Source organism: Cheilinus undulatus, linkage group 16 (genome assembly GCF_018320785.1).
Source record: "Cheilinus undulatus linkage group 16, ASM1832078v1, whole genome shotgun sequence".
NCBI classification, from domain to species: domain Eukaryota; kingdom Metazoa; phylum Chordata; class Actinopteri; order Labriformes; family Labridae; genus Cheilinus; species Cheilinus undulatus.
Window position 1 is genome coordinate 35,166,067 of NC_054880.1, and position 25,207 is coordinate 35,191,273.

At 40.1% G+C, this 25,207-nt stretch overlaps 1 protein-coding gene across 1 annotated transcript in view; it reads left to right on the plus strand.

Moving 5' to 3' along the window:
* Window positions 1–1,881: 1,881 nt before the first annotated feature.
* poc1bl (POC1 centriolar protein homolog B (Chlamydomonas), like) overlaps window positions 1,882–25,207 on the plus strand; it is a 30,444-nt gene continuing 7,118 nt past the window's right edge. Inside the window, exons 1-9 of the mRNA XM_041809215.1 lie at window positions 1,882–2,019; window positions 8,720–9,175; window positions 13,681–13,850; window positions 16,087–16,276; window positions 16,950–17,135; window positions 19,115–19,232; window positions 20,625–20,801; window positions 21,875–22,006; window positions 23,965–24,075. Coding sequence (XP_041665149.1) covers window positions 8,784–9,175; window positions 13,681–13,850; window positions 16,087–16,276; window positions 16,950–17,135; window positions 19,115–19,232; window positions 20,625–20,801; window positions 21,875–22,006; window positions 23,965–24,075 — 1,476 coding nt within the window. The 5' untranslated portion in view covers window positions 1,882–2,019; window positions 8,720–8,783. The remainder of the gene's footprint in view (window positions 2,020–8,719; window positions 9,176–13,680; window positions 13,851–16,086; window positions 16,277–16,949; window positions 17,136–19,114; window positions 19,233–20,624; window positions 20,802–21,874; window positions 22,007–23,964; window positions 24,076–25,207) is intronic.

The window sequence follows — 25,207 nt, forward strand, 5'->3', positions numbered from 1 at the left end:
TTGCGCTGAGTAGAGTCTTCCATCCAGCCACTCTGTCATAAAGCCCAGGTCAGCAGAGGGCTGCAGTGATGGTTGTCCTTCTGGAACTTTGTCCCATCTCCACACAGGATCTCTGGAGCTCAGTCAGAGTGGCCATCAGGTCCTTGGTCACCTCTCTTCCTAAATCCCTTCTCCCCGATTGCTCAGTGTGGCTGGATGAAGAATTATGGAGGCCACTGTGTCCTTGGGAACCTTCAGTGCAGCAGAATTTTTTGCAGCTTCATGACTTTTTTTTTCCTCTGATATGCATTATTAGCTGTGAGGCATTCTATAGAAAGGTGTGTGCCTTTCCAAATAATGTCTAAACTATTTAATTTACCACAGGTGGACTCCAATCAAGGTCACAGATGTAGCCTTTTGTGATGTATTGTGTAAAATTAATATATTGACAATCCACCTGTCCACTGGTTGTTCAATGGCATTCTGCATAGTTGTTTGAAGCTCATCATGCAACAGATATTGCGCTGTACAAAAGCAGCTCTATTAAAAATAAGAGTTTAAAATACTATACAGACTTTTTATTAAAACTTTAACAGACCGTAACAAGCGAGCAAGTTAAAGCTCGCGAAAGGCCACACCATGAAACACATGCCCCATTAGTCATATGGATATGCTTAATTTATCTACATTTATCTACAGATCTTTTATCAAACTTCTCAAAAACTAAAGCTTTAAAGCTAAAGGACCTCAACTAGACATAAAATGTGTTTTTCACTTCGCCATTTGGCATAAGAAGCGTACAAAATCGTTTAATACTGACAAGTCGTAAAAAAAAATCCTTTGGACAGCCCGAGGTAAAATCGCAGCAGAGACACATGACAGCTAATGTGGTTAGCATGAAGGGCTGAGTCAAGCTAACTGAAGGCGACGCCATCGACAGCGGAAGTAGGTGCAATAAAGGTTTTTTTCTTTCCGGTTTGAAGATCTTGAATAAAGCAGAGCATGGGTAGGGAGTGAACAGCTATTGTATAAAGGTTAATCTGCATAATATGACCTTAATAACTGCACAGAAATAGATAAAATGGCCTATTTACTTAAAAAAAAAATAACTGCCAACAGCCATCTATTGTATTTTAGGGTTGTCAAGATTAATCGAGTTAATTGTTATTGATTAAGTTTCACAATGAGTACACACACACAGAAAAATCGAGATTAATCACATGCTATTAACCCTTTTAGAACACTGATTAGGGCACGTCAGCGCCTCCTGCCAAGAGTACCTGGATGCAGCTGAGGACCTCAGCCACAGAGGCATCAAATAAATCCAACACTGATCCCTATTGTCTCATTTCACTTAAAAAAAAAAAAAAAAAACCCGTCACAAACAGCAAAGTGGTCAGGTCAGAAGACATCGAATTCTTTTAAAAGTCCTTGTATTTCGTTCTCAGTCCATAACAAGTTCTGTATCCAAACAGGAAGTCAATTATCCTTTATGTAAGACAGTAGAACAATGCAAAATGACACAAAAACAGTTAAAAATGTCAGATAGGGAAATTCTAAAAAGGGGGTGATTAATGGCGATTAACAACAGACATTCTGGGATCAACTGTAATAAAAACTGTAATATTTTGACAGCCCTAATATTTATTTATCATTTGTTGACAATGATTTTGTCACTTGTGGTGAAAATAAAAAACAAATTCTCTATGTATACAGCACTTTTGTAAAACGATCTTACAAAGTACGACAAAACTATAAAAATAAAACAAAAACACCTTTCATAATAAATTAATAAAATATTTAAAATTAGAGGGCTTAGGTAGTCTAGCCGTGCTGTTATTGTGAAGGCTTTTACCGGAAGTTGCGTCGTAATCATTTGCGCTTTGAAGCTGGTCAGTGGATCAACGTGGAGGAGAGAGGATGTGGGTATGCTGACATCTGCAAGCCAGAGGTTTAACTGGAAGACGACCGCAGTCGGGCTGACTAACAACTGGCTTGGCAACGTCGAAGACACCCCGAGACATGTAACTTAATGTGAAGGTAAACTCACAAACTAAACTTTGACTTTACTCAGAGAAATGCGCGTTTGAAACTATCATGTCCGTAACGTCCAAAGTATTGTTTGCTTAGTGTGTTGTTGGCAACCTAATTTGCATTTCTGACTATGTTTGGTTATTTACAACTACAGTGATGGACTTAGCCGATTAGATTGCTTGACAATAGAGAATTAAAATGGCCCACGTAGCTGATACCAATGCCTCTGTGAAAAGTTGAGATTTGCCACTATTCCTCCGAGTCACGGCTGCGGTAATCTGCATTTTTAATGCGTCATTCATTTGGAGATTAGCTCAAATATCACACTCCCGGCTGACTAGCCTATAAAACTAAGTACAACCCTGACATTAGTTTGAATTGACAGACGAGGAGACCTGTTGCTGAACTGTTTGTTGTGGCTGTCTGGAGCTATACTCGTGACTGCTTATCTCTTGCTCTTCCTCCTCCTAACACCTGTTTAACCCTCTGTCTTTAACACGTAGGAATCTACATCAAAGGATTAAAAATGGAGGCATAACAAAGTAAAGACAGAGGCTAACATTCGATGTAGGCTGAATGTGAAAGGCTTGGGCATATCATGTGATGAAAGAGGAAACTTTTGTCATGCTATTTTGTTTAGTTTCAGTCTGTGTTAAAAAAAGGAAAACTAAACAACCTTTAAAGGAAACGGTATTACTGTGTAGACTTGTGATACTAAACGCATGGCTCTTTTGTGACTTATGGCTCTTTTTAGTCATACTTGGGGGGAAAAAATCCTCTAGAAAACCTTCAATAAGGGATATTTTGACCTCAGAAATTATCCACTGCAAGTCACACAAATGACTTTGTTTCCTGGACTTATACAGTAAGCTTTAATTATCCATTTTAATTGTTTTTTGTTTGTATATTTCCATCAGTAAGACAGAACATGCAGGATAAATATCACTGTTTTTTGAGGAAGGGAACAAAACATGTTCTGAACTTGACTTTGTACATTTTAGAGTTGATTTTTACTCCCAGCGTGTAATTTAACTCCATTCTGAGTATGACAGTGTAAATCCATTCATTGTTAATCCAACTCTGTTGAGTGTCAGTTGATTGAAGCTCTGCCCACTGCTGTTTCAAATCTCAGGAGTGGAGTTTTCCCATCATGCCCTTGGGCATGGCATTTAGATTGTTTTAGATGGTTAAGTTGTAATTCTATGTGTTAAGATGTCTGTTGCATGGTGAAAACTGCTGTAAAACCTTCACTCTTCTCTCTGGTGGATTTTTGTTTTTCATGTCAAACACTTCTGCACCATAAGTGAAGTTATCCACTGAATTAGTCACTTCTGGCCTAGGGCAATGGATAGTCTACAGTAGTGATTGTCAAGGCTCCCAACATCTTCCCATCTGGCCAACACATTATTAAATTTAGAAAATGTGCAGAGGAAAAAATATGCTGTGGTAGTTCAGGTGGTGTTTTTATAAACTCTTACAGCTATTAAAACAACTGCAAAACAATGAGGATTTAGCTGTTTTATCAGAAATTACTCAATGTCTCACCCGTTTTTCAATCGAAGTCCTTTTTCTTTTGTCTCTCTGCTACACGCTTGCTAGAAGACAGCTGACTTTGCTTCAGGTGTTTAATTCAAGTTCTCAACTTTTACTAAGTGTAAAAGATGTCACCTGATGAGAAATGCACATAGCAGTGTGTCAATTATTAAGACTGTAAATGCCTCAAATTTATACCTACAGTAAAACAGAATGATTATCATGGCTGCTCACAGCATATTTTTATAGTTTTAGCATATTTTTATGTTTTTAGATTTTTAAACGTTCTTATTGTCAAATGTTTTATTTTCGTTCTTTTAATTCTGTGTACAGCACTTTGAAAACGCTTTATAAAAATGTTATTGTTATTATTATTTATAAATCATACATTTAAAATACTACCATTTACTGGCATTCTTTATTTGAGATAAAGAAGTACAAGTATGGTGTTTGAATTAAGAAATATTCAACAAACTATAGTTTTCAATCTTTATTTAACATCTCAGCGTAACGGTTTGTAAATCAGAATGTCTTCATTCACTGAGCGATACTATTCATAAACTGTAAACAAGCCCAGCAGACAAACACGTTAGGTACCAAATAACTTCTTCTGTAAAGTGAATGATCAGGTGTGCTGTTACCCTGAGGTAGTCATGGTTGCTGACTGATGTCCAGTCGTCTCCCGTTTTGAGGACTAATCCGGGTCTGCTGGACTCCGCCGGTGTACCTCGACCACCATGGCTTGATCCTGTGTTGTTGTTAGCATCTTTGCTAACATAAGCAAAGATGTGCTTTGCCCAAAGGTGGTACTTAAGACTCGTGCTTCGGTGGAAATAGACACTTCATCATTGCAGCATGTACACACAGCTTTGGTTTTAAATTAACTTGCATTTGCCTACTTTTTAAAAGGAAAATTGCTATGAAGCAGACCTGGGTCTGTCTCCTCACTCATCACTGCTGGCTGTTTGACCTGCCTGTCACCTCTTCAACCCCAGGCACATACACATCCACTCTGGAGGACTACGGGAGGAAGCTGTGCTCAAACTTGGTCATATGATTAAATTAAGTAAATTTTTAATGCGTTAAGGTTTCAAGATTAATCACTAGGGTTAACACATTAACGTTAAGAACCCTAGTAAAAACTAATACTGTGAGGGCTGGAAATTTACACTACCAACGAATTCACTCTTCAGAGTGTAAATTTAACTGTGAGGATTATCTAAACTCTTATATTTAACACCTAAATTTTGCAGTGTATTCTTGTTTTACTACAACAGTTTGAAGTGGAGATTTGTGTGAGTTGAAGTCAGCTTAGCAGTTGTGTTTAGGTAAAAATGATTTTTCATTCAACATTTGTTTTTCAAAATAAGGGAACACATCAGACTCACTAAAATTTTTATTTTATTTATTCAAAAAGAATGTCAAGTTTTCAGATAACTAATACTGGATTTCAGTACTAATATTTGAAATGAAATGGATTATTTTCACTTATTTTTTTTACTCATCTGAATTATCTTATCTCTGAATTCCATGATTTTCTAACTTTATCTTTAATATAAAACACATTAAACTAATATTTTTAAAAATAAATTAGTTAATATTGCATGTAGATAGGCTGGTTTTTAACATACTAGCTGCATAAAATGAACTGAGAATAATGCATTTTTTTGTAAAATTAACAAATCAATCCTCTGAGTTCACTATTATCTGGCAGAGTTGACAATATGGATAAAAAGTAACGGCTTAAACTATCTTTTGAACCCAAATTATTATCTTAATTGTCTAAAGATAAAGGGGAATTTAAGGAAATGGAAGGTGAAACGTACTGGGGCTGTCAAGCATATTTAATCGTGATTTATCTCAGAATTTCAGTAGTTAATCGTGCCCTTTTTGCAAAATTTAAAATTCCACTATTTTGCATTTGAAACTGAGTCTTTGTCATTTTAGATTTTTCGACTGTTGTAACTTGAGGTTACTGATTTCCTATTTGGATTCAGACCTTTTTTATAGGTAGAACAACAGAAAAAGGAACTTGTTATGGATTGATAAGGCTATAAAGGGACAGTAAAAAGATAAATATTTGATAATGTGATGACTTGATCACTGAGTTGTCTGTGGGGTTTTTTAAAGTGAAATGAGACATTTAAGTAGCAGCGGTGGATCTATTTTACATCACTGTGTAAGACGCTGTAATGGCTCTGCTGTTGTAGACTATCATACCTTTATTTCTTGGTGATTTTGCCTGGAGGTTACTTATAAAATATTAACCTATTGCTGCAAGAATTTGTCACTTTATCTGACACCTACATCTGTTTGCAGTTTAAGGCATTAAGGAATAAAAACAGAAAAAATCACTGATGTCTCTGACATTCTTGTTTGCTTTTTTAGATCACTAAGAGTCATCAGTATTAATATTAGCCTGTTTCATAACCACTTGAGCTTTAAATATGGCCATTCAGCCATCATTCATCACAGCCTAGTTCCTTTGAAAACAGTTGCAACAAAGTTGTGTACACAGGCTGTAGTCAGCAAAGAGAGATTTGTGATAACAGGAGTTGCTGGTCCTAAATTAAAGGACAAACACAAACACAAAAGAAAAATACAAGCAGTGATGGGAGAAAGGGCTGTTTTTTAACCTGTTAAACTGGTGTGTAGACGCCTCAACTACTTCTTCTCTATTGTTTCTCTGACAGGTAAATGATGAGCCCTTAGTACAGTATGCTGTGCAGACCAGTCATTCCAGCCTGACCGTGGAGTGATCTTCCTCATATGCTACAGTTTACTTCAGTGACGACATCTGAGAAAGAATTACTCACCAGTCATTGACTCATCTGTTTCATTTTGTTTCTTATGAGTTTGTTAGCATGACTGGGTGAAAAATACACAACTGATTGCAGCTCAAGAAGCAAATGTTATCCCTCACCCACTTTTTTCTTTGGCATTTTGTTTCATTACCTCTTTTTAGCCGAAAAAGTGGGGCAGGATTTAAGCTGTGTCTTGGGCCTGGCTCCCCTCCTGCTTGTTCCAAATCGTTCCCCAGAAAGGCTATCAGATTCAGAGGGAGTGGAAGGTGTGATGGACAGCTAATAAAGGGGGGTTTTGTCTGCAGGCGTCTCCATTTTGTAACCCCAGGACTCCCGAGTTCTGGCCAGGGCCCAGGCTGGAGTGAAAGGGCTGCGTTACTGCTGCCTTTAAGGACTCACAGTGGACTCTGTACCATAGAAATACACACTCTCACATAGCTATTTGCACACACATACCCCCTTGAATTTAACTGTATTTTTCACCCCCTTGAAGTCAAGCTGTTCACCAATTAACAGTCTTCACTAGAACAGGGAAATAACCATCATAATGCAGCAGTGCAAGGAAGGGGAAGCTCTATTTATAAGTGTGCGTGTATCAGTATAGTTGCTTAGGCTGTCTGGCACTGTTTGGCACTGTTGTAAAAGGCACCCTGCTCTAATATTAATGCAACACAATTATGTGATTACATTCAGATCAGTGTCAACATAGCTAAGTGGTTCGTTTTTACCGCAGCCCTCTTTCAAAATGCTGGCAGGCTAATCTGATCTGTCAGGCATGAATGTCTAAATTGCTGTCATTGTGTGTCTTCAAACGCAAGCTAATCTTGATTTTTAAAGCAGGGATAAAAGGGTCTGGTCTTGTGCAAATTTTGCACACAGATTTTTGAACAACCTGTTTTTTTGTGTGGTTTAGTTTGGCATAGGCTAAACAAAGGGCATATTAATCTCTAACTGAGGAACTGATTACTAATGTTTATACAAATAACAGACAAGCTCGGGCCCGTTTGTAAAAGTGTAGTCTTTGCTGTAAAGTTGTGAAAGAGCGGGGCATGCATGCAAAAGACAGTGAATTTCAATAAGATCCCGTATTAAAATGCCAATTTTTACAGCAGAATAAACATGTTGTTATCCTGCTACAGAAAACAAAGATGGTAATAATAATGGTCTATTTATTTATTGGTATTGCGGAGGAGGGGAGGTTGTAATTCATCTGCTTTGTTTTTGTAAGCCGAAGAGTAATTCATAGATTTGCTTGACAGCATGCAATCCAAGAAAGCGCTGGTGACAAAATTAACTTGCACTACATCGTTTCCTATTGTAGTATACTTACAGCCCCTAAGCAAAGCCCCATATCCTTAGCAGCCGTTGACCCCATTCTATGAGTTTACCTGTTTTTTTTGCTTCATGGCTGAGTTGCTGTTGTTCCTAAATGCTTCCACTTTCTAATAATACCACTTGAATGTTGAGTATCCATCAAGAGTGAAATTTCAGGAACTGTCTTATTGCAAAGGTGGCATCCATTACAGTATCAGGCTTGAATTTACTGCACTCTTCACAACGGCCCACTGAGGATCAAAATGTTTGCAAATGGTGACTGCTGGGCTAGGGGCTTGATTTTATACACCTGTGGCAACAGGTCTGATTGAAACACTATCAACAGCTGAGGCTAAATACTTTTGTCCATACAATATAGTTGTGTATTAAATATATACATATCAGTGTTTGAAATATTATGGTTGCACAGTCCATAGGATAAAGCATCTGTATAGACTACAGGCTTGTGCTTAGTATAAACACTCTTAACTGCATTTTGGATAAAAACCCTCCTTTAAATGAGATTTATTGTGATGCAGCGTGACTTAAACTGCACAATATTGTAATGAGGTTCATCAGGTTAACACATCTCTCATTGGAGTGAATCACAGTCTCAATTTATGCAGCACATTACTGTACCATGAGCCATGATTCAGCCTCGTCCATCTTTACAATTTGTTTTTAATGAGCATCTTAATGCAGGCCCGAGCCTGCGATTATATTTATGATGTTGGGGCTGATTACTGCAGGTCTGGTCGATTGGAGCCATTTCCTAAGGGCGCTTGTGAATTTAAAGCCTGGTGTGGGCTTTCTTGGGTATAAGTGCTTTAGGGATTACGTTTGTTTAATTGTTTCTGGGTTTGTTGCTTGATTAAACCTTGTTCTAATAGGTAGAGCTTTGCTTAAAGAGTTCAGTCTTTTAAATTTCATCCTTTCAGTGGTAGTAACTTGGATTTTTTTCATATTGTCACTTCACTTTTAATTCTATTCTTCTGTTTTGTACATATCTAACCAACCTTGTTTTATTGAATTCTGTGTCTCTTTCTATTTTACAGAGATTTGTGTCCTGCAGGGCACCCCAACTCAGCCAGCCAGGGTGCCCCCCGACGGCTTTCCGCCATGAGGGTGCGTTGCTCTCGAAAATTGGGCACGCTGGCCAAAGCTGGCTTCCTGCTCTGGATTCTCTGGCTGGGCTACCTTGTGTTAGCACGCTCCTCTTTCCCCTCTTTCCCCTCTTCCCCTGCAGAGGAAGGTGAGGAGGAACGCGACATCCGTGCGAGACAGTTCACCCCAGAAGAAGGTGCGTCTGATGAGCAACTTGCAAGGCCCCTCTACGTTAAGCCCCCGCCAGACAACGGTGCACATGGGGAGTGGGGTCGAGCCACGCACCTCAGCCTCAGCCCTGAAGAAAAGAAGGAGGAGCAGGACAGTGTGGAGCGCTACGCCATCAATATCTACGTCAGTGACAAGATCTCCCTCCATCGGCACATCAGGGACCACAGGATGAGTGAGTGAGTAGACCAAATAGGAGAGACCCATTACTCAGAGAGGGGCTCATATTCTTTCCCAGCTCTCATCTTTAGTGCTCGCTATTTTCTATTTTCTGAAACATAAATGTATCTCTTGCCTTGAAGGCTGCACCTGGTTGATAGCTATGCTACACTGTGTCAGGGATATATTACTCAATAGAGATTAAGTTGAGCTCCTTACTGGAATCAGTTTTTCCACTGACAGTTTGAAACAATAATGAAGGCTCTCATGATGCAATGCAGGGCTTATTGAAGCTGCTGTAAGCCGCTCTCTGCTTGAATGGATTTATTCCATCCAGAGTGTTCTTCCACAGATATTCCCAGCTCAAGCACAGAGGATGATGCTTTTTATTAGTTTCTCCTTCTGCTTTTTCCTTATCTGTTACTGGCTCCTGTCCTAATGAAAACCAAATGTAGTGTCCATCAGTGAAAGCCAAGTTGTTTGTTTTATTTGCACTGAAGTGAAGCATGAATGCCTTGTAGCACTGGACAAGGATAAAACATATGTATGCTACTTTGCAGGCATAAAACATGCAATGTTTATTCTCTAAGTCATCTAAACTAGTGGATCTCAACATGACATCCAAAAGACCAGCCTCCACATCCTTAATGACGAATCACCACCCAAATTTATCGTAATTATTGACCACTTTAACATTTTTGATGAAAAATGTTGCAGTTAGAACCTCAGATGGAACACAACATGATTAAAAAACGACAGCATAAAACAGACATGGATCTTACCACATTTTTCATGATAAAATATAGATTTTGGTTGTTTTCCTCAAAATCTTTGGACATTAACATCATCATAAGAAAACCAGTTTTGTTTTCTTTTCTTGCAATGACATTTCATTACATTTGGTTAAGAGTTCAACTGTAGGACAACCAACCTCGCCTTTGTTATGCCCAAACATCCCTAGCTACAGATGTCAATGGGCTTTTTTTCACTTTTTAACAAGTGTTTTTTCATGAAATCATTAACTGAGGTTGGGATATTGCAATAAGACAAGATAAGATGGAACTTCACGAATCTAGAAGGAATTCTTCAGCATTTATTAATGTGGGAATTCAATAGAGAGTTGCTTGCAGCCTATGCTGAGGATTCTGGAGCTCATGTCTGCTCCTCCAGCTGATCTCTGCCCTATATTCTTGTACAGAGAGTCATGTGAATTGTGGTGGCTCCGCTTCCTAGTTGATTCTGGGGTGAGGCAGGGGTGTGTCTTAGCCACTACATTCTTCAGAACCTGCGTGGCCTGGATTAAGGGGGCGGGTAGCAGGGACAGTGAACTGTGGAGTGTCATTTGGCAATGTTCAAAATACTGATGTGGATTTTACCGGTGATGCTGGGATCCTTGTGGAGACTTTAGATGTCCTTGCGGGGGCTCTTAACTTGCTAACTTAGGAGGCTGAAGTATTGGGAATACATGTCTACTGGGCCAAAACAAAGATGCCGGTATTTGGGCATGCCTTGGATGCTGCCATCGAGTCTGTCTGTGAATGGTGAGAGCGTGGAAGTTGTAGAGCAGTTCACCTACCTTGGCAGCATAATCCATCGATCACCTGACAGCGAGGCTGTGATTAACTGCAGACTTGGACTCATGCATGCGGCAGTGGGTCCGCTGATCAAGACAGTTTGGCATTCCCTGTGCCTGAGCCTTTCGGTCCTTGGTCCTTCCGGTCTTACTCTACTCTTGTGAGGCCTGGGTATTGACTGAGGGCAGAAACGCCAGTGGACTCCTTTGCGACTTCTCTTTGGCGCATTTTTAGGTGTCCTTGTTAGACCGTGTGTCTAATACTGAAGCACTCAGGAGAGCAAGGATTGCAAGGGTCAGCTGCCTGATACGGGAATGGCGACTGCGCTTTTATGGGCACCTGGAGCTTTAATGGGCACCTGGATGAAGGAGATAATAAGATGCTGGACTCGTGCCTTTCAGTCAAGTGACCGGCCCAGAGCCCAGGAGGGGAAAAAGAGCTTAGGAAAGTTACAGGAAAATTTCAGCAACCATTGACCACTTTGTTGAGCAGCAGCAGGCTTTTGATTTTCCTTTTTTTTTTTTTTTTTTTTTTCAAAAGGGTGCACATTTCTGTCGCTTGGAAACCTCAGAATCAAGATACCAGTCTACACTTTCTCTTACACTGCCAACAGGATAAAAGTCCACAAAAATACAGATGTATTCATTTATCTTTGATATGGCTGCCGTTATGGGAGTGAAAGGCAAGACAATAGCTAGTAAACATTTAATAATAGTATCAGGATCACTGTGAGCTGTCACTTACAGTCAGTGTCTTTAGGCAGCAATGTTAGTTAAAAGGCCATCATATTTAAATCAAATAATCCTGTATTTGATGGCAGGATTAGGAGAGGTCTGTTCGGTGATATTGCCTGTTGTAAGCCACAGGGACAGTGAAGCATCCAGCTTTAATCTGCTGTTTGCTCCTTTCTTCCTGCTGTTTGTTTCCTTTCTTTCTCAAATGGGACTCTGTGCAAACAACTTGGGCTTTTCCCCTCATCAATTAGTGTCTCCAATTGAAAAACAACCCTTTCATTTAAAAAATAAAATTACAAGTCATTGCAACATAGTGGTGGCAACCCTGCAGGAGCAGGAGGCCTTTTTTGCCCACCAGGGGGTTGGTGCAAGCATGCAACGTGATTTGAAAAATATACTTGATCTAGAAGGTCTGAAAACATAGTTGTATGAGCATTTTTGGAAATTTATTTTGATGCTAATTTTGGCCACAATCCATTTAGAAGAGGTTGGTAGTAATACTGTGTGAAAATTCTCTATTGAAGTGTTCTGTGGCAGTAGGTTGAGGGAATTTAACAATGGAGCTGCTGTAGTTGACAAACTGTCACTTTAATAATGGTGCTTTGAATTGTCTTGATGGGCAATCTGACATTTTGATCCTGAGTGGACTTCATTTACATTTTGCCTTCAGCAGCATTGAAACCACATTTGCAATGTCCTCCAACGCTATGGTTGCTGTAGTTCTGCACCTGCTGCCTCCCCTCATCATGAGGGGTGGGACAAAATATCAATAAGGCAGTGTATTTGGCAGCCAAATATTGATTTTCTAAATGTTTTAACTGAAGTACAACAGCACACAGATTTTCCTGGCTGGCACATTGACTCATTGCATCAGTGGTCCATGACTCCTCACAGCGAGGCTTAAAGCTTGTATGAGGGTGATGTCAAATGGGCCAAAGAGGAAGTGGAAAGCATGCTAAAGTGACAAAAAAGACAGTAGGGAAATGTCTGGGGAAAAGAAGTGAGGAGAAGAAATTGAAACTGACACCGTATTGCAGTGGAAGAAATACATTAACCCTGCACTTGGCCATTTTGGCCACAGGTGTGAGTGTGAGAGTGCCTGGTTGTTTGTCTCTGAATGTCAGTGATTGACTGCTGACCAGTCGAGTGTCCCCTGCCTCTCACCCAATGACAGCTGGGATAGGCTCCAGCCCCCTGCCACTTCAAATGGGATAAGTGGTGTGGATGATGGATGAATGGTATCTTAACATCCTTTCTGTAATAGATGCATCAGTTTCCCTTTTTCTCTGCTGGGAAAATGTTTGGCATACACTATATGTACACAAGTATTTGACTACTGTGATGGAAGCCACCTTTGTAATAAGATGGCTGGTAATATTTCATCCCTGTGGAAGCGTTTAGGAACAACAGCAAGATTGCGAGCCAGGCCTTCTGGTCCAACATCAGTGCCTGGCCTCATAAATGCTCTACAGAATGAATGGGCATAGATTCCCACAGAAACACTCCAAAATCTTGTGGGAATCCTTCCAAGATGAGTGGGAGTCAACTCCATATTAAAGAATATGTATTTGAATACATTTTATTACAGTCCCTGCTAGTGTAATGGTAAGGCAGCCGAATACTTTTGTCTGTATAGTGTATTTCATATTTACAACCTTACTTTCCACAGTGGTGGTGGTTCTAGTGCTGTTCCAAAGGGTCCACTTTTTTCCCTGGACACCACTTAATCATGATATAGCTAATGAGAAATGGCTTGCCCTTTTGCTATGTCATTTCTCCTCATTATCTCAAGTTTCTATGTCTTAACTTAGTCCCCCCCCCCCCCGCTTCCTATCCCCTTTCTCTCTCTCTCTCCCTGCTCTGCTCTCCTCGTCTCTGTTTGTTCAAGTTTCTGTGGTCTCTTTCACAGCACTGCTGTGGTATGTTGCTCACTGGTGTGATACCCTCCCCACCCCCGTCCATATTTCTGCAGTTCTTTATTGTTTTAATGACTGCCATCTGGATTAAGAGCAGATACCTCCTCCTGCCCCCATAGCTGCTGAAGCCACTCTGGCCACATGTAAAGTAATCTCTTTGCTGTATGAGTCCATTTAGGATGATGTAGCTTTTTTAATAAATATGTACTGTAATTGTGTGTGTTTGCTTATGTCAACGCTTCCTGTTTCTCTACCCCCCTCCTCCTGTCCAACAACCCAAACATGCTCACACATACCTTAGATGCCGAAGTAAGAAGTTTGACTACCGGCGTTTACCGACCACCTCGGTGATCATCGCCTTCTACAACGAGGCCTGGTCCACGCTGCTGAGGACCATTCACAGTGTCCTGGAGACAGTGCCTGCTGTTCTGTTGAAAGACATCATCCTGGTTGATGACTACAGCGACAGAGGTCTGATCCACCACTTTGATAAATAATGCTGGAAAGTTGGTGAAACTACAGTTATGAACCTCCCGCTTGCAAAGCTCCAATCTATAACGTGGTTCGGACCAATCTGTGTCATTTGGTGAGAATGAGGCGGTAGCTACTGGCGGGGTTTCGATGAATTTCAAAGGTGATAGCAACGGCTGCCATTGATGTAGCAATTAGCTCAGATGTAATAAAACACCATTGATATTAACAAGTAATTTACCAAAATAAAGCATTGTTTTAAAACTGAAAAACTCGCAGAATGAGACGAGACAAGTCAATAGCAGAGGACCACAGTTAAAACAGCAGATATAGTTTTCCATAGCATTGACAAAAATTTTTGACCTGACATGTTGGATAGACTGTGCCATATATCCATTCACATTCACTCCCATACAAAGCGTTTGGGAAGGGTAGGACTTTTCAAAAAAATCCTTCAAAGTTGATTGGTCTGTCACATTCCTGATGGGCCAATCAGAGTGACAAGACAAAATGAGGTAGTAGACATGCACAGCTCCTGTGCTAACCTGAGCTATACAGGCTAACGCTACTGGAGTATGTGAACAGCATACCTTATTGGTGAGTATTGGTGAGACATGCAAAAACATCTTTGCCAAGGCAAGCTTTCGGTGTGGCTCTTTGCTCTTCTTTTGATCAAGAAATGTGGTCCAGTTCTGATTAAACTGCTGCTATACTACAGCTACATTTGAGCTAATGCTATCATGGCAGCAGCCATCAGATACACCGGGATACCCCATCCGTAATAATTGCAAACTCATGCTAAAAAAGGTCGGAGAAGATGTTCTTTAAGGCTGGCTTAGAGTACACAACTAAATTTGTACTACATTTTGACTTGACTTCAACATCACAGCCCATCGTTAAAAGGTCAAGCTCGATTGTTCGTGCCAGGAGCAACAAATGCTCTTGATGTGTGACATAATTAACAAGGCGTCAAAGATGCCCTACAACAACGATTCAACAAGACTAGCATGCCAGAATTTTCTTGGACCTTCATCTAGTCTGAACCATTTTCAGTTTGGCACAGTCGTTATAGATTGGAGCTTTGCAAGATGGATTTGCCTACTGACAGACATGGAATTTGTCCAGTCCTCCTGCTTTGCAAGGTTAAATGAAGTTGGGAAAATATGTCTTGTACTTTCTCCTTCCCAGATATGGTTTGTTATTACAATATACTGTATATTAAACCATCTCCTTCTTGTCCTTTATGTAAGTGACCTAATGCAAATTTCCTTTAACTTTAAACTCTTCCTGAGTATAAAATTTAAAAGACATCTCTTAGGCTTAGAGCGTCTACAGAATCTAAGCTTAAAATTCCAGTAAAACTAGCCTGAACTAATATTCCCTATTACTTTATTTTTTGAGCATTAAACCCCACTAACAGTCCCCATGACTACATAAAATGTTAAATGATTTCTGCAGACCCTAGACTAGTGTCTGACGTTGCATGGTCACAGAAACTGAGTATAGGAGTAGCTCAATGTCCATTTGTCCCCGTGGAATAAGTGTTTGTGTGTCAGAGACGTTACATCATGGTTACGTCAGTGTGCAGTAAGCTGCCATGACATCATTTCCTCTCCTCTAACCATTCTGGCCAACTGGAATGCTAGACATGCCGCTCCCAGACCAGGATAGTTATTGCAGATGGATAGAGTTCTCTCATTTTCTCCAACTTGGTTAAATATGACCTAAATACAGGGCTTTGGATTGACCTAGATTAATTGTCATTTAGATCAGCAATTTGTCCAGGACACATCTAAGATCAAGCCAAACTCACATTCATATCCATACAACATAGCCTCTGTAACATGTGCTATGGTGTCTTTAATTGTTGTATGCTGTTATTATGTAATGTACAAATTCTCATGACACACCTAGACTTACCTCAGGGGACATCATTGTCACTAGTCACACTATTTGGGATTCAGGAACCACTGCTTTAGACCAGTAAAGGTCTTTAAAAGCTATTAATTCCATGAGTTCATGTATTCCCTGAGGTTATATGACATTATTTCATTTACTGGGTCACTGTTTTAAGCTAAAACATTAATGTCGCTGTATGTAACCTACGCTGTTCTCCATTTGCAGAACATTGCCAGAGAAATCTATAGTGATTGCAGAAAGAAGAAATGAAACATAAATGCTACAATGAGTTTTTTAATTCTGTGTTGTTGTTTTTTTGTGTTGTAAACAATTACAGGTTACCTGAAAGCCAGACTTGCTGAATACGTCAGTAATCTTGAACGTGTGCGGCTAGTTCGCACCAGGAAAAGGGAAGGCTTGGTCCGAGCACGTCTCATTGGTGCAATCTATGCCACGGGAACAGTTCTGACGTTCCTTGATTGTCACTGTGAGTGCGTCTCTGGCTGGATCGAGCCTCTGCTAGAAAGGTGAGATAAGCTTTTTTGAAACTAAAAGCCAATGAAACTATAATATAAATAATAAATATAAATGTAAATCTTTCTATAAACCTGAATACAAAACAAAAAATTAAAGGGGACATATTTTACCCTTTTAAGACAAGTTTATACTGGTCTTAGAGGTCCCCAAAACATGCCTGTGAAGTCTGTTGCTGATAAAAAACACTCTAGTATTGGATTTTTTCATGTCTAAAAAAACCCCTGTTTCAGCCCTGCACTGAACGAGTTGTATCTGTGTCTGTGGCTTTAAATGTTAATGAGCTGTCTGACTCCCCCCCCCGACCTCAGGAAATGGATGTGGCTTAGTGGCTGTGGCTATCCTGATTCTCTCTTGATCAGGAGAGGATGGTCGAACTTTCTTCCAAGCGAGGGGGCCAACTGAACCTGGGGGTGGGGCTAACTCCCCACATGACATCATGAGGGGAAAATCTGAGAATGGCTTGTTTCAGCACACATTTTCTGAAAGGTGGAGAAAGAAAGTGGGGAGGGACTGGATTTTTCTGGTACTTGAGGTGATTGTGGACAGGCCAGGGGCACATATTTTGTTAGAAAGGCCTGAAAAAGTGATTTTTGCATAATATGTCCCCTTTAAAACAGCACAATAACAGACCTGTGTTTTTTTTTCTTTTGTGTGTGTGTTTAGGATCAGTGAGAATGAAAGTACCATTGTGTGCCCTGTGATCGACACAATAGACTGGAACACCTTTGAGTATTACATGCAAACAGACGAGCCAATGATCGGAGGTTTTGACTGGAGACTCACCTTTCAGTGGCACTCAGTCCCAGAAGTGGAACGCAAGAGGCGCAATTCTCGCATTGACCCCATCAGGTGACAGTCTGATATTTTTGAAGGGCTACTCTCATAGATGATCACATTATAAGTGAGCAGAGACCAGGGTTAGAGATCTGCAGCCTGTTGCACCAGCTACACTATATAGACAAAAGTATTTGGGTTATTCAAATACATGTAGTTTAATATGGAGTCAGCCCCCTGTTTGCGGCTATAACAGCCTCCACTCTTCTTGAGGCTTTCCACAAGACTTTGGAGTGTTTTGTGTGAAATTGTGCCTGGCTTGTAATCTCCATATTATAATGTACTCCATATTAAAGTGAATTTATTTGAATACAGCATCATTACAGTACCTGTGGGTGTTATGTCCAGGCAGCTGAATACTTTTGTCCAAAATGTGTATTTCAGCTGGTGCAACACCTTGCATGTTAGTAGAGGCTAAACTCTGTCAAACTAGGCTATTTTTAATCTTGCACATAGCTTTTACACCCTATAGCTGCTCCAAAAATGTTACACTCCTCTCAGTGCTTATTTTTCACTCTTTGTTTTTTTCATTATTCTTTTACTTAACACCCGCTTCAAGTGCTCCCTAAGTTTTTGTTTCCTTTAATGCTAGTATAAAGAAGTTGCTTTTAGTTTAGGAAAACCATCCAAAATATACATAAATTCTATATCCAAGTTGCCTGAAGCTGAATTTTCCTGCCTCTTCACACAAAAACTTACATGAAGTTCATGGGATTACTACTTACCTTAAAATGTTGCTGTGCTTGTTGTTACAACCAATTGTTAGGCAGAATTTTGCAATTATCTATTGTGGGTTCTTGCACCACAAAGGCTGTGGAAATCAAGTGTAGCAACTGCTACTCAGCTCTGCAAATGTCATTATTGTTTTACTTTTTGGCTTGCTTTTAGACTTGCCCTGCCTTGGAGGATTTAGGATAAAGAAGCCATCCATTCATTATTTATGCCTCTTGGTGGAGGGGGCTGCTATTGGGTAGAGTTGGGGTAGAGTCCTGCTAGCTACTGGTAGAAAATAAAATTATAGAATTTCATGTGTACGGACAGGCGGGTGTCAGGTGACAACAATAAGAAAGAGAAAATCATAATGTTTATGTCAATGAATACAATTATTTTTACATTTAAATAAACAAATACTGTCAAGTATGAGCAGACTTAGCTCCTCGAAGCTTTGAGTTAATTTTGGGCACAGTTTTTTCTGTGCTATCTCAGATTAGTATCTCAGATGTAGCTCTGTAGGAGCTTGAGGGAATTACACAGAACACACTATTGTAAGTTTTGAGTTATTTTCTTTTACAGTCTTTTGTTATTCTATATACAAGTGGGCAGTAGTTTTAACAGAAGCATGAATTTATTGATTAATGCAAGCGTTTTCAAGTGTGGGGAAGAAAAAGCACCATGGTAGGCTTACTTACCAATGCTTATCTGTGTGCACAATGTGCACAAGCCTGTGAATATCAGGGAATGTGCAGTAGGGCCCTTGTTGATAAGAGACTGATTGCATAGCAGCTAAAACATGAAGCACTTTAAACAAAAGTGAGTGGCTGTATACATGCATGGTGTTTAAGCACGGGTCAGGTCAGATCGGGTCACCCTTTATTACTCATGGGTCTAGGCGGATCTAGGTAATAAATGGGGAAAATTGTGGATAACGGGTCAAGCAGGCGTATGCGGGTTTGTATAATTGGGCCTGTGCTGGACTCTGAAATGGGATACACATACACCCAAGACTGGTTGCCAGGCAGTCATGGGGCTGATGAACAGAGATAAACAAGCTCACGTTTATACCTATGGGCAATGTAGAGTCACCAGTTTACCTAAAAGAATGTCTTTGGTCCATGGGGGGAAGGTGTAGTACCTAAGACAAGTAAACTCTACACAGAAAAGCCCCTCTGGTGGGGATTTAAATCAGGAACCTGTTTTGCTGCTGCAGACCACTGCATCACCGTGCATTCTATCATTTATGCATTTATTAATTTATTTTGTGCTGTCTCTCCTAGGTCTCCAACCATGGCAGGCGGCTTATTTGCTGTAAGCAGGAGGTACTTTGAACACTTGGGAACGTATGACATGGGCATGGAGGTGTGGGGAGGAGAAAACCTGGAGCTCTCCTTCAGGGTGAGTTTAGTTCCCCTTCAGTGAGGAAACAGCACCAGTGTTTTATAAGAATCCCCATAGTGTACAGCTCAGATCTTTTGATTCATCTGTCTAACTTTCAGTGGTGAGTTAATGTGAGGGCGACAAGTGTCAGTGTCAGATCACAGTCAGCCACGGCATCTGAGCCTTCATCCTGATATTGGCTAACACCTTGTTGTGACGTCGGTGTCGCTTTTCACTTGTTTGCGTCAATCATATTGGCACAGATTTTCAGCTACGTGTGAGTTTGCTGCAGCAAGGGTTGTCGATGTAAATTAAGTGCGTATGATTGATAGCGTGTATGAGGTTTCACCGTGAAGAGGCTCGTCCCCTGAGTGATGTGTTATGCATGTGGAAATAAAAATGCCCCTCACTGGGACTCATTGCCATACATAATTTATGCTCAGTGAATTGATTTTCAACTATGCTAAAAAATATGTCACAGGCTAAAACTCCTGCTGAATTAAGAGGAAGGGGCTGTCATTTAATGGCTGTTTGGCTATGGATATATGATAATGATTTCTCTGAGTGTAATTGGAACATAACTCAGCCTAGTATTAAGAAGGACCTTGTTAACAACCTTTCAGTCTTTAAGGATGTTTTTTATTTCCTTTTTGTTTATACTTGGTGGAAGGTCTAGCAATTTTAAGATGCTAATTTCTGACATCAATCAGGGGTGTTTTTCAATGTCGTTGTATGAGGAAGAAGAGGAAGAAGAGGTTGAATGAATTATCCTGGTGACATTAAAGGTGAATAGTTTGCATCTTTGTTTGTTATTCAGAGAGGATTTTTGCACCGTCACTCTATTTGTCTTCAGGTGTATGCTCCTTTACTAATGAGACATTGAGGATTAAATGTTTTATTTATCAAGAGACAGCTTTTTCAAATGAAGGTGCATCCAAAAAAATTTGAATATCGTGTAAAAGTTCATTGTTCCCTGTGATTAACTTCAAAAAGTTAAACTTCTATACTTCTATTCTAAACTTCTATTGCTTTTCAGATCTGAATAATTTAGTGTAATACATGTTAAAATTGCGAGCTTATTTGCAGGTAGTCAAACTTCAAACAGTGTTTTAGATACCACTGGTAAATACAAGCGTCAAAGGTCAACAGTTGAAGTCACGTGTAATATCTGCACGTGTTGTGCAATAAACAACAGTCCTGGTCAATGATAAACATGACCGTGTAACCGCTGAACGTCTTTTATTATTTGTGTACTTTATTATGACAGCTTCTGGCTTCACATCTGGATTATTTCATAGAAGGTTTAATAAAATCAACATAACCCAAAGAAATTGTAGTGTACATGGAAAATATTAACCAGTGTGTAGAGATAAAGGGAAACTAAAGATGCCATTTTTCTGACCTCTCCAGGTGTGGCAGTGTGGGGGAAGCCTGGAGATTCACCCCTGCTCTCATGTGGGCCACGTGTTCCCTAAGAAGGCCCCCTACGCGCGGCCCAACTTCCTGCAGAACACGGTCCGAGCTGCAGAAGTATGGATGGACGTTTATAAACAGCACTTCTACAAGAGGAATCCCCCCGCCAGAAAGGCAGGACAAATTAAAGTACCAATATTTTCAAACAGCATGTCTTAGTTACTAGTCATAAAAGTTTAAAAATATACTCCTTCAATCAGATTGGGATATTCAATATGCATTGGTGTGGCTTTGTTTTCATTCATTAAAATTGAAGCCCTGTGGTGATGCCAGGTTAAGCCCAGCAGCAACTTGTTAATATGGCTCAGAGTGGCTAACCCTTGATGTAAGACTTGGATGTTTTATATATGATTCTCCTGTCCGCATGTCAACATATGATGAAACACTGTCCATCTGACTGGGTCAGTCTGGCATGTGTGTGCACCTGCGTGTGTGTCGTGCCTCTCAGGTTCTGTGTACCACCGTCACCATCAAACATTCATGTATCTCAGTTTCACCTCTCTGAAAAAAAAAGTACATTATTAATGTCGGGGATCTTTGATCAAACAATAAATTAGCTGGTCAGGGGGAGATTGAACACAGCACTGCCAGATAACAAGCTTCCAATCTATTATGTTGCTCTCATATCTACTAGTTATCAGTCTAATTATTACTAAAAGGCTCTGCAGGCTTAGCATCATAACCTCCAGTGGTTTATCAATGATTTAATACATGCATCTTAGATAAAGACATTTATTTTTAGATGTCTTTTTGCTTATTTTACAGTCTTCCTTTTTTATTCCTGAAATATTTTCTGCTCAATCATACATTGAAACCCTGGATTATCATGCATGTTAATGGATAGTGTAATGGCTCTAGCAGAACCAGCAGTAAAATTCCACCTTAAGTCAGTTTATGTAAACTGTGTGTTAACGTTGTGGACTTTGAGTTAATCATAGCCAAGCTCCCCGCCTCAGCAAACACAGTTACCCATCCTATGTACATAAGACATGGCTGTCAGCTTCCAGTTCGCATCCTGGAAATTTGACGTTATGTTTCCTGTTATCTTTGCAACAGGGAAGGTGTCAAATCCAGGATGTAAATATTTGATTTCATACTACGTGACTGGTTTTTTTTTGTGTAAATGTTAGTATACTCCAGTGGAATTTAGCCAGGATTCTCTCATTAATTGATTTCTTTCTTTTCAGGAGAACTATGGGGATATTTCAGAGCGACTAGAGCTGAGGAAGAGGCTGGAATGCAACAGCTTTGACTGGTATCTGAAAAATATCTACCCTGACCTACATGTGCCAGAGGATAGGCCAGGCTGGCATGGAGCTGTGAGTGTCTTCTGTCTATATCTGCATTCCACAATTTCTACAATAACAAACTATTCATTCACACAAATCCCAGATCTTGTGCTGATTTGCAGCAGCACAGTTATTAGAACCGAAAGGGATTGGTTTTGCCATCGTGTCTTGTTTTCTGAACTTGATCTTTTTTTGAGTGGGAGAGTTTTTGCCAGGGCAAGGTAAGAGAAAAAATATCCTGCTGAAAGTGAGAAGGCTGCTCTGAGACAAACAAAAGGCTTTGATACCCATTTGGACTGGGATCAAGACCATTTTTTTTCTGAACACACGGGGCAAGATTTCACTGTAAAATGCTTTGCTCCAAAAAATGTTTTCAGAGGATTGTTGGTGTAAGCACCCAAATACCAGTCACCTTTTATTCTGTTGTTTGTTTCTCTCTGATTGCAAAGAAGGAGCTTGTTTTTATGTAACAAAGCTGCTGTCCATAAATCTGAAATGATGTTATTGTCTAGAATAAAATTAAACTTAACAAAAAGAAACTGATCCTTCAGCTTACTTTTTAGAGGTATTTCATATTTTGCATTTTATCATATTTTATTTTATATCCCTATTCTCTATGCTTGTCTTACAAATAAACTTAGCACAAAAAGTAAGTAAATTTGTGTTTGGTAGATTATTTCTTTGTTGTAACAATGCTTCTTGGCAATAGATCTTGTACCGTTGGAAAGACTGTTTATTGCCCTTTTAAATGGTGCCACATTTGTAAGGAATATGCATTTGTGGGATGAGCAGCAGAGCTGAGTATGTGGGTTGCACCCATGAAAAATTTTCCAAATCTTCTCTGCCATTGCCAAACAGCTTGGTTTGGTGTTGCTATTGACTCTTGTTTTGAGCTTCTGGTACCCCCAGGTACTGCCAATCACCTGTGAGCATGGGCCCTGCTACAGTGGTCAGTGGGTGTCTGCTCCAAGAATCGGCATGCCACTTTTGACTGATCTGGATAGGGCCTGTGCGATAGGGCAACTTCAAGCTGGTGTTCCGCAAAACCAAGTTGCTGCATTGTTTGGAGTGAGACCTTCCCTTAAGAAACAGGACAGCACTTGATTGCTGTTCATCATCACACATTGCCAATAACTTGTGCGTCATCAGAGGTGACAATAAAGTTTCGACCATCTCGTTCATGCCATGGATCTTCGTGTTGATCTTCTCCATATATTTACACAGTTAAAAGCCCTGTTTTAGATTTGTACTTAACAAAAATACAATAAACTCCCATCCCCAGTCGCTAAAGATTGACTATATAAGAAATCAGAACTGTTGTATTTTCTATAATCATTGATAAATGACGTAAATATTTACATTTATGCATAGTTCATAGTCCGTCGTGCCATTTCGTAAGTGCATGGTGTGAAGTCCATCGTGCCCCTTGGTTTCAAGTGTGGTCCTGAAAAATTTTTGTTTTAAGGGCTATGTAGCCCTAGCCCTCGATTCAAATGAGACGTGAATCGGCAAAACCAAGGAGAAGGGCTAAGATAAGGGCTAAGGGATAGAGATGGGATTGACCCTAAATCATGTCCCATACTAGACGATCTCATCTCATCTGATCTTCTTTCATTGTATTGTATCGTATGAAATCCCACCCTATTGAATTATACTGAAAAATATTTTATCGTACTGCATCCAAATTTGCCCTGCAACTACCCCACCTATTCTAAAATTAGAAACGTGTAATATGCATCTGGAATACAAATAAATGTTGGCATGTTTGCTCACCTGGATAAATACTGACTGTTTATTTTGCAGGGAAAACTTTTTTTTTTTTTTCCAGAATGATTTTCAGTGACTGATATTTAATCAGAGTTCTTGTGTCTTTGACTTTAGGGTCCAACCTGCCTGTAGAAAATGAAAACAAGAAAAAATCTCGTCAGAGAAATCAGTAAAGCACAGTAAATGAAATTCCATCATCATTATTGTTGACTTTCTGTCAGGTTCGCAGTTTGGGCTTCCACTCAGAGTGTCTGGACTACAACTCTCCAGAGCACAACCCTACCGGCGCCCACCTTTCTCTGTTTGGCTGCCATGGCCAGGGCGGCAACCAGGTACAGCAACGTTCTTTCAATTCTGTGATTTTCTGTTTCCATCTCTCGTGCACGTATTCTCACTCGTCACAATCTTGCAACCTCTCTAAACTCGGTGGGAGGCACATCTTGAAATGTCAACACTTTCTGCAAACCCCTTAAACGAGCTGCCACAGTTGATTTACAGCAGAAAATTGCTCTCTGCCAGTTTGCCCAGCATGAGTGAAATGTAATGAAATGAAAAGCTAAGTTTGGTATTTTATACACAAATGCCAAAAGAAATACCATGCTGTTGAATCAAAGTGATTTTAAGCTGAATGCCTGCCAGCTCCAGTGATGGATGGTGCAGATTATTTGTCTGTGAGGATGTATATTTAATGTTGCAGTCAGATAATAGGCACAGCTCCTCTCTGTGAATCTCTAACCTGCTTGATATCTCTGATTACCCCACTGAAGCAGCGCATCAGGTGTCCTAGGCCACAAAAAGCACCATGTGTGACTGAAAATCAATGTTTAAATGGCTCCCAGCTGAAACAAAAACCTGAGGGCCCTTCACCACCTCTCCCCCTTTTCCCCTGGACCACATAAGAACCACGTTCCATCTAAAATATACATGAGCCTCACTGGCAGGATGAATGGCACGGCCTGGGTAAATAAGTTTATAGTGGCCCAGAGTGACGCTTTCATCAGCAACAACTATTACGGGCCCCGATGCACTTGAAAGATGCATGAGATGTTAACAGAGGGGAGTTTGAAGACTGATTAGCTGACCCTGCGTTTAATGGTCTGGCCAGGGAGTGTTGCATCTTTTGTCCTGATGGGCATGATTGCTGAAATGACACCAGTGGGAGGAGAGTTTGGTTTGTGTTTACGTCTGCTTGATTGAAAGGGCCAAGGCCTCGTCTGATGAGATACCTTGATAGACAGGTCGAGCTTTTTCCGGTGATGATCTCAGAGCTGAGTAAGAGGAAAACATCCTGCAATCCTAGAAGACAACACCAGAAAAAAAAAAGATTTTAAAAGGATTTCTATTAGATTAAGTTGGAAAAACTAATGCACAGAGACAAATCAAAAAGGTGGTGTTTCCCCCTAGTTCCACTTCATTTAAACATACTTGAACACAGCAGTTGGATGCAGAATAAAGCAAGTGAGC